Raw genomic sequence first — 13,082 nt, 5'->3', positions numbered from 1 at the left:
TGGTGTGAATGATTAGATTAGATGGTATGTATCTACATACATTCTAATCTAATCATTCACACCACTGCTTATCTAATCTAATCATCCACACCACTGCCGTCAGTGTGAATGTCTGTGTGAATGGGTGAATGTGAAAAACACTGTGAAAGCGCCTTGAGTAGTCAGAAGACTAGAAAGGAGCTATATAAGTACCAGTTCATTTACCATTCATGCTGTATCTGCACCTCCTTTTTTAATCATATTTTATCGTTTTTCCCCTGCAGGGTGGAGGTTTCAAACCATCAGGTCAATTTGTGGCCTGTGGTAGAGAAAGAAAGAAAAGGGTTTATCTGTATTATGCTATTCATCGTTTTTTCCTTTCCCCTAACTCATTTATTACATGATAATTACCTTTTGTGACTATTCCAATCACTGTTTTTACCCAAATCCCCTTTATTCATTTATAATATAACAACTTTTCCTCCAGTTTTGATGCATGCTATGTTAACCCTTTTCAAAAAAATTGAAATATAGATAAATTACAAATTTCCTGTTGTAGTGAACATAAAATGTTCAAAGGGGGGACTGTTGTGGGAATTTTGGATATTTGTAATTCATAATCATAGTTTTGTCAGGTCAGACGCAGTTCAGTGTCTCCTCTGTTTAACCTTATCCTATGACTAGTACATAGCTTGTTTTTGCTTAATGGATAATGTAAATAACTGCCTCATGATTGTATAATGGCATATTTGTGCTTCTAAACATCCTGTCTCTTGCAGATAACTCATGACATTATGGCCTATGTGGACCCTGTGTTAGAGATTTCGTGATGAGAGAAGTTCAGAATGTTCAGAATTGGAATGTCCGAGGCATGTTTTGTTTGGTCTGAAGACATCACCCAACCAAGCCTTAGCTTGTTCTATCCATTCCTCAAAAGGCTGAACACCAGTGGGGTCGGGGCCATTCCTGCTAAACTCTGAGCTTTGTGAGGAAGCAGGGGTGAACATATTTTTGTCTGCAGAGGAAAATACTTCGTCAAAATAAACCACAGAGAAAAAGCTGATCCTCTTTGTTGATCTTTATTGAAGAAATCCATTTCCATAACAGTACAGACTCAAGTAAAATGATCAGAATCAAAAGTTTGAGCTGCCAAACTCTGGTTGAGTTGACACAGAATGACCCTCAACTCTGAACATGAAACGTTCAGTAAAATATTGTTCTATCAGTAGCTAAGTTAAGTCGATAGCACATAAAATTTGTATGGAAGTGACAAGGTAACTGGGTTATAAGCCACATAATTTAATAGCATGAAAACAAAAAGAGACATAACAAAGAACATTAGTATTATCATCAAGATGCATTTGAAATTTAAGTCAGGTATGACAGCACAGTGAATCCAGAAACATTGAAATAACATGACCTAAACCCTGTTTAACACAAATCATACAGTAGCAAATCATACAGTAGCCAAACACAAATCATACAGTAACCAAATAATACCTACAAATAAATAAATAAATAAATAAAACGTAATTTTGGTATTAAACATAGGCTTCATCTTTAAACTTCCATTTCAGTATTTTCCTTTTAAACTCTTTGAGCTACGACGTGCTCTGTCTATTGCAATAATACAGATTAAAAATATGTGCAAACCTGATTTTTTAAATAGAATTGAGAATAGTAGTTGGGAAATAGCTTTTGAAAATAATCTTATTACTTTTATGCTATAGATATATATTATTATATTATCTTCTCACCTGTGAAGGCCCTGTATAACCATCAGTTGCCTTCTGCTCCACCAACATAAAAAAAAAAATATGTGCAAAGAAATAATGAGCACAAATTCTGAACAGAAATTTAGGAGTGGGTCTATTACTAGCATGAAATAATTTGAAGAAAAGTCAGGAACTTAAAATGCAGGGGTTGTTTTTTGAAGACATTATCAACAGGAAACAGTTTAACTTAATTTACATGTTTGTTAGGAGTGCAAGTTTTTTTGCCTCATGCTGGATGGTTTGCTGTACAGTATTAGCAGTACTCCCTATTCAATAGTTCACTCAAAACAGCGTTACCCACAGGTCTCAACTGTGTGACGTAATCAATATGCCGCTGCCTATTCATGGTGCATTTCAGGACAGCAAATGTGTTACGACATGCTACAAATTAATTGAGTGGTTGTAAAATGAGCGGGGGACAGAGTAAAATATAAATATGCAGAGGGCACAGATATGGGATATATGGGGGACGTACACGGTGTCCCCCGTGTCCCAAGCGCCTCATAAGAATAATAGCTTTATTTATATAGCACCAAACACCATCACTAACACCAGGTGATTTTTACCCAAGATAATACACCCAATAAAAAGTACTTGTCCACAAAATATATCAAAACATGACAGTATATGACAAATTTGAGTAGTATTCTTTTATTTTAAACTGTGTCGTGTCTAACAAAATGAAAGAAAAGCCTCATGAGTAGACCATATAAAAATGCTGAAAAATTAGGAATTTGGGAACAAAAAATTCCCCCCAAAAATTAAAGAAGATGGAAACTTTTTCAAAACGTTTTTTGGTCCACCCATTCCTGGTGAAGGCTCAGTGTCCTTGGCACACAAATAACACTTTCCCTGCAGAATCCACCCAAAACCTACTTTACCTTCGATCACTATTGCTGGGTAAAAAATAACCCAAACATATGCCTGTGGGTAAAAAGTGTGTTTTGGATTAGGAAAACACCCATGCCATCAAAGATTTCAAAGACAATGCTGAAGCTACCCAGAGACCCATGACTCAGATAAACGCAGCACTATGAAAATCACATAAATGTATTGACTCGGGTGAAATCTACCCTCCAATGGTGTTCATGGGTTAAAACAACAGTTTACAAAGTGATCCCCAAAGAAGTTTAAGTCAAGACTTAAACTTGACTGAAATTGCTTTGGGGATAACGATGACCTGGACAAATTAGAATATTCACAGGCTTAGTTTACAAAGTGCTTTGGCATACACAAATCAAAATACACACACACACATTTATAGTATAAACAAAGGCCTGTGGATATTCTCATTTGTCCAGGAGAATATAATTTGTCCAGGTCATCGTTATCCCCAAAGCAATTTCAGTCAAAAGCAACTGGACTTGGTTATTTGTCAAATATTTTTCAAATAACCTAGTCCAGTTTGCTTTGGGGAGTATAAACAAAACATACAATAATAATAATTCTAATAATAATAATAGCAAATTCCAGTAGGCTACAACATCATGGTATAGAAAAAGGGGGAGATGGAGCAGCATTAGAGGACATAGGAAATTATTATTAACTTATTAATTAGCTAATTTAAGGTACTTGCAAAGAAAGAAGAGCAATGTAGACAAGTCTATAAAAATGAGTTTTAAGAAGGGATTTAAAAGAGGACATTGATTCAGCAAGCCTTATCTCCAGGAGCAGGTGGTTTCAAAGCCGGGCGCTCTAACAGAGTAGGTGCGGTCACCTCTGGTTTTAAGCCTCAGCTTTGGAACATTTTAGAGAGACCCGTCCGCGAATCTAAGGCTGCGAGCAGGCTCGTATGGGGTCAGCATGGCTGTGATGTATTCTGGGGCTAGACCTTTATAAGCTTTAAAAGTGATCAGTAAAATCTTAAAAAAAATTTTTAAAACGTTCAGGGAGCCAGTGGAGTGAAGCCAGGATTGGAGTGATGTGATGTCTGTTAAAACCAGTGAGAAGCCTTGCTGCTGGGTTATGATGATGATTGATGCCAGTTAGGAGGGAGTTGAATTGATCTAAAGGGGAAAATATGAGGGCATGGACTACTTTTTCTAGATCAGACTGTGATATAAATGATTTTGGAGATGGTTCTGATGTGGAGGAAGCAGGACTGAACAACTTTTTTTATGTGAGGGATGAAGGTGAAGTCTGAGTCAAAGATGACACCTAGGACTCTGGCAGGACTGATAGGACTGAAGATGGTGTTTGGCGGGTTAAACAGTATTATTTTGGTTTGGAATTGTTTAGTTGAAGAAAGTTATGGGCCATCCAGCAGTTCACGTCTTTTAGACAGTCTAAAACAGCAACCAGGCTTCTGGGATCGTTGGGTCTCAACAGGAGGTATATCTGTGTGTTGTCAGCATAGCAATGGAAAGAAACATTACGCCAGTGGATAATTTGGCTGAGTGGGAGCATATAAATAGAAAATAAAATTGGACCTAAAATGGAACCCTGCGGTACACCATAGACTATTTGTTGTAGAGGATGAGTAGTGGCCTATGGTGACTGCATAGGCTCTGTTATAAAGGTAAGAATAAAACCTGTCACGATTAACATCACGGCAGCCCCTCCTTCTCCCTTTAGTGTGTGTTATCATCCCCTGTCTGTATTCTTCCTTCTATGTCTTCTCCCCTTGTTTGTTTCCATGTTTGGGCATGTGGGCGTGGTCTCCTTTCCACGGGCAGTGCAGGTGACTGCATTCTGCAATTAACCCTCCATAAAGCCTCTGGATCCCAGATAATTTCATCAGTTCTACGCTGTAGTGTGAATCTTGGCTCCCTAGTGTTTGCTCTCTTGTATCTATGTTTAGCTTGTGTAGCTAATGCTTCTCCTGTGTTCCTCCAACCTCGCTTCAGATCATCGTGTTGCTTCATTCCTGCCTGCCTGCGGAGCTACCTGCCTGTTTCCTGCCCTCCTGTGTCTCCATGCCGTGTGAGTACGCCTGAGAGACGGACATCGATGTGCTGTGCAGCAGAGCCACCATACAATGTGGCAGATGCCACACCAGAGACACTCGCACTCTCCCACTCAGTCTGGTGACACAACGGATCATGGGATGACTCACCACCCCTCCCCCTTGCACAGTTGACATTAAAACTTGCTATTTAACTGATTCTCTGTAGTCTGAGTTGTGCATTTGGGTCCAGTCTCCATTCTAAACCACAACAAACTCAACAAGTGCAGTGTCCCTGATACTGTCATTTTCTTCTAAAGCTGCTGCCCCCGCGACCCGACCCCGGATAAGCAGTTGAAGATGAGATGAGATGAGGAAAGGCAGAGTACTTCTTAAAGTTTAAAAAGTTTATTCGTAAAACAGCAAATCATTTTCAGGGTGGCCAAGGACTCTCTCTGGGGTCAGATGTCGCAGACTGCAACCCCAGAGGCAGAAAGAGCACCAAGCCCCTCCTTCACAAAGCATTTATATTGTCACGAACAGTGACGGGGAAAACACAGAGGATTGGATCTCAATGCAGACATGGAACTCGAGAGTCAGTTTAACAGATTTAATGAAACTTTCATGACACAAAGGGTGCACAGAGAACGAGGAGAAAACACGGAGAGGACTGGGAAAAACTGGTCACGGGGAATGAGCACAGGGAGGAGGTACGCTGGAAGACAGGCTGGCAGGTGGGCAAGCAGGCTGGCAGGCAGGTCGACAGGGCAACAGGCAACAGGAGCAAAAAAAAACCAAGGAACAGTCACAAATAGGTCCACGGAGGAGTAAGAGGAGAAACATCGACACAAGGATGAAGCCAGCCCTGCTTCATCCTTGTGAAGCCCGATCCGGCCCCGTATGAGACTCAAGACCGGCTTAATATACAGGGAGGCAGGTGATTAGTGCCAATGAGAAACACCTGGATCAGCCTGCCTCGAAAACCAGCTGACAAGGAAAACAGAGAGGAGAGCACCCACAGAGGGAGACAAAAATACAGAGACTAAAAAGGACAGAAGGGCTCCTCTGATGTAATCATGACATATTACGCAATAAAGTCAGTTGAGTTGTTGTGATTGGTTCAGAATAGTCCCTGGTTCAGGCTTTAGAATGTCAATCACTCCCACACTAGCTGTCATCCGTTCACGAGTTGAATCCTCTGCTCCCTGGTCACACGGTTCCACAAATTATCCACCAGCTCCTGTAGAAAGAACACTCTCTACTGTAGCTTCACTTCCTGGTGGACTGACCCCCCTAATCTTTGCTGCACCTAGTTTTAAACTGGAGCTTATCTGCAACATAATTTAATTATGCCATCTGTGTTAAATTGATAATAATGTGAAAAGCATGTTAAATCATTTAAATTTATCTTCTATACGTACACATTGAGTAATAACCAAACTTCAATGATATTGTGACAAAAATCAACACTTCACGTTTAAAAATCTCCACAATACCAACCTAGGATTTAGGACAGTTAATTAAAAAGTAGTGATCTATATCATCAAAAACAGCACTTAAGTTGAAAATAATTTAAAAAGGGCTCTCTTCTCTGTCTGTAGTTAAAAGCAGATTGTTGGTTACTTTCAGGAGAGCAGTTTCAGTGCTGTGTACAACTCTAAAAGCGCATTGAAATTTCTCAAAAAAAATATTAAAGGGGCAGTTTTATCACACAGCATAATGCTCATTGTCCTCACTGGTGTCTTGACCTGACTGCAGTTTGTCGTTGTTACTCAAGTGGGCAAATGCTCACCTCCAATGGCGCCTGACACTTTGGAGAAGTGTTCTCTTCCGGATGAATCTTAGTTTTACTGTACCAGGCAGATGGCACCAATATTGATTTATTTCATCACGGTATAGTCACGTCATTTAGTTTACAGCTAAACAAAACCTGTTTAAGTGTGCAGTACCACTTTAGTCTTAAGAGGTGTTCATAGGCATTCCATGGCAGCTTGCCTGCTGCTTGATGTGATTTTGGTGTAAGTCATCTCCTCCTCCTCCACAGAGTACATTCTGGACAGGTTCCTCAATGTGCTCTTTTAAAATATTGCACAATTGACAAAGAGAAAATCTGTACATTTACCTACTGTGTATGGGGTCATAAATTCTAGAACTATTACTATCTGTAAAATGTAAAATTGTAATTTCCTCAGGAAAAACCGGCACAACAACAGTTGTCGCAAAGGTCGCAGTAAAGATTTTAATACATTTACAACTCACCATAAATATCAAACAAACATGCATAACTACAGTTACATTTATTAAAACTTTGACCAAAAAGGGCACTGGTGTAACTATAATGAAATACCTAAACTGTGACTAAAACTAATGCAAGTCTTTGGAAAAGGAATGTGATTATAACTAAATCCAAAATACCAGTAATAACAGTGTTAGTGTACCTGCTGTTATTACACTTAAAGGACTAATGGAGTGTTCAGATTGAACGCATTCTGTGCAAATTGTGCAGTGCAAATACATACAAAGGGAATGGAAGAGCCCCGAATGCGAAGCAGGTTTGTGAATGCTGCGTCACAAATGACAAGAACACACAAAGTCTACTTATTTGTGCAAGTTGAAATATTCAAACTGGAGTGAGAAATTTGCATGGTGCTGTTGTTGTGAAAGCCAACCAGTGTTTAAGGTCTCCTGATGTCCTGACATTGTTGAATCAGAAATGGAGGATAGAAGAGACTGGACTTAAAAGAAGCTAAAAGTAAGTGAGATGAAGAAAATTATGTGTCTGTTTTGTTGATAAAGCAGCTACAATGTTAGCAAAGCCCTGAATGTCCATTCAGTAAACTCTGACACTATGTCAGCCGACTGTCAAAGACGTCATCATCGGCTCTGCCTTTTTCTCACAGCTCCGTGCCCATATAAGTACGCTAATATTTGGCGTGATGTTGTCAGACACCAGCTAGCATCTTAGATTATCAAATGAGTGAATAGAAAATGAATGCCAACTGTTATTGGAGGAGAGTATTAACCATCACGTCCAGTTGGGGGCTCTACCTGTTGCTAATAGAACTAGGGTTACAATATCGTAACCTTCATTATTTTAGCCATGGTTAATGACCAAAAGAAATGTTAGTGCCTATAGCTCTGCTGTGAGTAACGTGAATTAACACAAATTATTGAAACGTGATCTCACGATCAAACCCACATGATGAAGCACCGTGGAAATTCACTTTGTGGCCAGTGTGAACACAACATACATAACACCATAATGTTTGTGCTCAGTAGGTTCATAGGCCTTGTTCATGCGTTCATGAACATGTGTTTAAAGTTGTAAGTTACACACTCAACATGCTGTGGCAACTATATAAAGACATTGCAGTTGGACCATGTTCAATGATTAGCTAATGTCTTTAGTGCTTTAGTGGCCTCTCTGATTAGAACAGTGTTTCATATTTTTTTTTATTTCCGTGAAATTGATGTTCAAATTACTACTGCTGCACTCTTAAAAATTACTATATGCACATGTGTGTTGCTGTCTCTCATTCATAGGCAGGACAGAATGACTGTTGTCACTGGTGCTTCTCGGATCTGAAGTCCTTTTTATTATAGGGCTTGTTTCCAAAGAGGTTATCCACCTCAGATACAATGGACAGTGATAACTTCGGAAGAACCTGTGGAATGAGAAGAGAGAAAGAATTACTGTAATTTCTCAAACTATTTATGTACCTGAACTGCAGAAAGAACTACTAGACTTTTACTTGAAACAGCCTTATATCAGAGGCAGGCCTTTATGGTGTGTTTGCCCATTTGGTTCTGGTCATTGCTGGTGTGAAAGCTGTAATTTGAACTCTGGTGAAGACCCAACAACTGAACCAAGAGATATTTAGACAATCCATTTGCTGATCGCTTCATTGTGAATTCTGTGGGTGCTTTAGTAATGTGAGATGGTGTCGGCGGAGAGGCTAAGGGGATTAGCAGTGTCACGGGAAATTTGGACACTTGTAATTTATAAATCCTAACCTTTATTAGGCCAACCACTAATCCTGCATTCTCTGTGTGAAACTGTTTAACACAACCTGCTGACTGTTACCTCATCCCACAACCTGAAATGATCATCCTGTTTGTATATCGCTGAGTAGACCTGTGATAATGACTGCGACTACAGCATGACATGAGATAACTCCAGAAGAGACAGAGTGTGTGACCCATGCATCCTGCAGCAGCAGGTACACCCAGGAAAAAACATTATGGTCAGTAACCCAAAAATGCTCTTACCCCAGTTAAGAAAAGAATGGGATTATCGGAGTTCCCCACGTATAAATGAAAGGGTGTTGAATGGGAAAATGACAGAGTAACTCAACCTCCAGTACAGTAGGTGGCGCTCTGCCAACATATAGCTGGTCAGAAAACGGCTTTTTTCCCCGGTTCACCTTTGTCAATATCAGAAGCGGGGTGAAAATGGACAACTTTTGGACGGAATGATGTTAGTGTCTGGCTTGAGAGCTGACAGAGACACAAAAGTGAGCAGAAAAAGAAAAGGTGGGGGACTCATCATGTATCTGAACAACCACTGGTGTAACCCAGGACATATCTCAGTAAAGACAGTTTCATGTTGCCGGGACCTCGAGCTGCTAGTTGTTAGGCTACGGCCATATTATCTGCAGAGAGAGTTCAGTCACTTGATCACTGTCTGTGTTTACATCCATCCCAGAGTGGACACAGCCACTGTCTGTGACAAGATCCACTCAGTCACTGCAAGGCTGCAGACACAGCACCCTGAGGCATTTATGAGAATCTCTGGGGACTTTGATCATGCAACTTTGGATTCTACCTTGGCTGTTTTTCAGCAGGTTGTAGACTGTTCCACCAGAAAAAACAGGACAATTGATCTCCTGTATGCTAATGTAAGGGATGCATACAGAGCGACTCCCCTCCCCCCACTGGGGAAGTCTGATCACAACCTGGTTCGTCTACAGCCACTGTATACCCCCCTGGTCCAAAAGCCGGTGACAACTCGCACCATCATGAGGTGGTGCCCGGGGATGGAAAGTGGCCTTAGAGACTGTTACAACCCCAACATCTGGGATGTGCTGATCAACCAAAATGGTGAGGACATAGAGGGGATGACACATTGTCTGACGGAGTACCTGAACTTCTGTGCAGACCTGGTCTCCCCTATCAAGACTGTCTGCTGTTACCCTAATAACAAGCCATGGGTAATGCGGAAAGTTAAGGCTGTCTTCAACAAGAAGAAGGCTGCCTTCAGTAGCAGGGACAGGGAGGCCATGAAGGCAGCACAGCAGGGGGTGAAACACTGTGTGAGTGAAGCTAAGGACAGCTACAGGAGTAAGGTGGAGCAGAAGCTGAGGGAGAACAGCATGAGGGAGGTCTGGAAAGGTGTGAGGGCCATCACAGGTCACAACACAAAGACCAGAGCTACATGGGGGACAATGGAGAGGGCGAACAAGCTGATTGACTTCTTCAACAGGTTTAACCAGCCTCCGCAGACCCTAGGTACAACACGCCCAGGACAGCCGGCCATTTGCGTACTAGCCAGATGTTGGTGTGGAGGATGCCCTCCTCTACATGCGGCACCGAGTCCACTCCCATCTGGATAAAGTGGCACAGCGAGGATTCTCTTCTCCAGTGCCATGTACTAAAGAGGAAATTGTAGGTGATGTTATTTTTAAAGCACTCTCCCAAGCTGTAAGGGGTTCTCGGGAGAACCACCGAAGGGTGAGGTGTGCTGTTGTTAATAATTTGAAAAGAAATGCAGTAGATTATGAAAATATGTTGAGATTTTAATATTCTTCTGTGGCACAATTTATAAGCACTTCAAAAATGCATCACCACCACCCCTCCACCGCGCACCTATTCTTGCACCCTTTTGAAAATTAAAGATTGTTTGTTGCACTTTGAACCAGAGTCGAGTCGTGCATTTGGGTCCTCATCAAACACAAACCTTAACAGAACGATCTGGCCATGTTGGACCCAGCCGACTCGGACTCTGGTACCAAGATAGCTAACATGCGACACGCTGTATCCTCCCAAGGGGCTTTGCATGGACATCATGACCAGGCGCTACGTGGGATAATGGATTCCCTCAACGACCTGTCCGCCGGCATCGCTCAAGTAGAAAATCAACTCCAGCCCAATAACCCACCCGTGTCTATGGGCACCTTTCACCCCCGCGAGCCATTCGTCCCTGCCCCTGAACACTACGATGGAAGCCTAGGGAGCTGTAAGTCATTTCTCTTCCAGTGCTCCTTAGTTTTTGAACTTCAGCCATAGACTTATAGTACCGACAGAGCCAAGATGGCGTACGTTCTGGGTTTACTCATAGGGAGGGCTAGAGCCTGGGGAATAGACTTTTAGCATAACTCATTTACTAGCAGCGCCACCTTTGATCAGTTTTCTACCAAGATGATGTCCGTGTTTGATCATCCCATCTCCAGCCAAGATGCAACCAATTGCTCAGTTTACACCAGGGCTCCCTAAGTGCAGTGAATTATTCAGTGGAGTTTCGCACACTAGTAGCTGAGCTCGGGTGGGATGAAACTGCTCTCCAAAACATTTTTTTGAAAGGGATTAATGAAGCTGTTAAGGACTGCTTAGTGGGTAGAGCTGAGACCGAGGACTTGCAGGAGCTAATCGCATTAGCCATCAAGGTAGACAATAGGCTAAGGGAGAGGCGCAGAGAGAAAGGATCTGTCCAATCTGCTTGATTCACACTTAGTTAAATAAGCCCTGATTGACATTTTTCCTACTGATAGGCCTCTGGTTGTCAACTCTCTGAATGGGGATGTGTTGGCTCGCATAACCCATCAAACTGAGACATTATCTCTGTTGTTAGCTGGGAACCACCGTGAACAAATTTCCTTTCACGTCAGGTCATCCTCTCATGCCCGGCTTGTACTCGGGCTGCCCTGGCTCCAAAAACATAATCCGGTTACCGATTGGTCAGCTGGGAAAGTTACTAGTTGGAGCTCATTTTGCCATTCCTCTTGCCTCAAGTCTGCTCTATCTCCATGCTCTAAAGCAGCCATTCTCAACCTTGGGGTCACGAGAGGATTTCTGGGGGTCGCCAATCATTTTGGAAATATATATATATATATATATTTTAATCATAAAAAAAATAATTTTAATTTTAATCGACCAGGCGTTAGAAGGATGACGAGCGGTTGGGCTCAAACAGGCATTTTGTTATTCAAAAGCAGTTAGTGTCGGCTGTAACTCCACCAAAACAACAATGAGCCTCACCGCTTCTCCCATGTCTGCCCTTCTCACTCACACATGCAGACAGAGCTCTCTCTCCCCCGCCCCTCACCTCATCACCACTGAAGGCCACACGCGCTCACAGACAGTCTGACATCGCACAACTGAAAACATTAGGCTGCTTAAACATTATAACAGTAGCTGAAGGGTCGTCACATTAATATTAAACAAAGAAAAAGAGGAAAAAAACAAAGGCGCGATGTTGTTTTAGCCACAGCTACAGCAAGTTTGCTAGCAGGAAAAATGGATCGTTGGCTTAAAAGAAAAAATGTTCCACTACACGACAGTCAGCAGCAGCAGCAGGGGTCCCAAGATCAGCCAGCAGAACCTCCACCTGAGAAACGGATGGCACTGGGGCCGACACCGACGGCTGATAAAGGGTCGAGGCTCCGTAAATATCAGCCCGACTTTTTAAAATATGGCTTTTCCTGCACAACAAAAAACAGCATTGACTACCCACAGTGTGTCATTTGCTCTGAGGTGCTGGCACAAGAGAGCTTGATGCCAGTCAAACTTAAAAGACATTTAAAGACCAAACACAGCAGCTTAATTTATAAGCCAATTAATTTTTTTCAGCGCAGGGAGCAAGAACTAAAACGGCAAAAACAGTGGTGAGTGAATATGCTACAGTCCCTGCTAAGGCCCTGGCAGCTTCATATGAGGTCGCATATCTGGTGGCTCAATTGAAAAAGCCTCACACGATCATGGAGAGTCTCATCCGTTCCGCAGCTGTAGCAGATCACGGCCACTGCAAAGCAGACTCTTTGCCACACTATGTCATGAAATGGGATCAGACCGTGAAGCACTTCTCTTTCACACAGAGGTCAGGTGGCTTTCTCATGGAAAAGTTTTAACGAGGCTCTTTGAACTGCGTGAGGAGTTCCGCATATTTTTATCAGACTGTAGTTCTCCCCTTGCTGACTATCTGACTGACCCAAAGTGGGTTGCGAGCCTTGCATATTTAGCCAGCATTTTCGACAAACTTAACAGCTTAAACTTGTCCCTTCAAGGTCCAAACACAGGATGCAGGTCTCCTCCGTCCGCTCCCTGTGCCCATTTGTCCTTGGTCCCTTATTGCTTTGGACTCTGTCACCGGACTGCCGTTATCCCGAGGTAATGACACTATTCTTACCATTGTGGACCGCTTCTCCAAAGCGGTACATTTTGTAGCACTG

General features: G+C 42.2%; 1 protein-coding gene across 1 annotated transcript in view; it reads right to left on the bottom strand.

The window, feature by feature from the left end:
• Window positions 1-8,201: 8,201 nt before the first annotated feature.
• LOC310951198 (voltage-gated potassium channel subunit beta-2-like) overlaps window positions 8,202-13,082 on the bottom strand; it is a gene marked incomplete at both ends in the record, with an annotated part of 184,813 nt that continues 179,932 nt past the window's right edge. The window contains one exon of the mRNA XM_083919321.1: window positions 8,202-8,303. Within this exon, the coding sequence (XP_083775447.1) occupies window positions 8,202-8,303 (102 nt within the window). The remainder of the gene's footprint in view (window positions 8,304-13,082) is intronic.

The sequence above is a fragment of the Echiichthys vipera genome (genome assembly GCF_963691815.1).
Source record: "Echiichthys vipera genome assembly, chromosome: 9".
Classification (NCBI taxonomy): domain Eukaryota; kingdom Metazoa; phylum Chordata; class Actinopteri; order Perciformes; family Trachinidae; genus Echiichthys; species Echiichthys vipera.
This window is presented reverse-complemented; position numbering and strand designations above follow the sequence as displayed.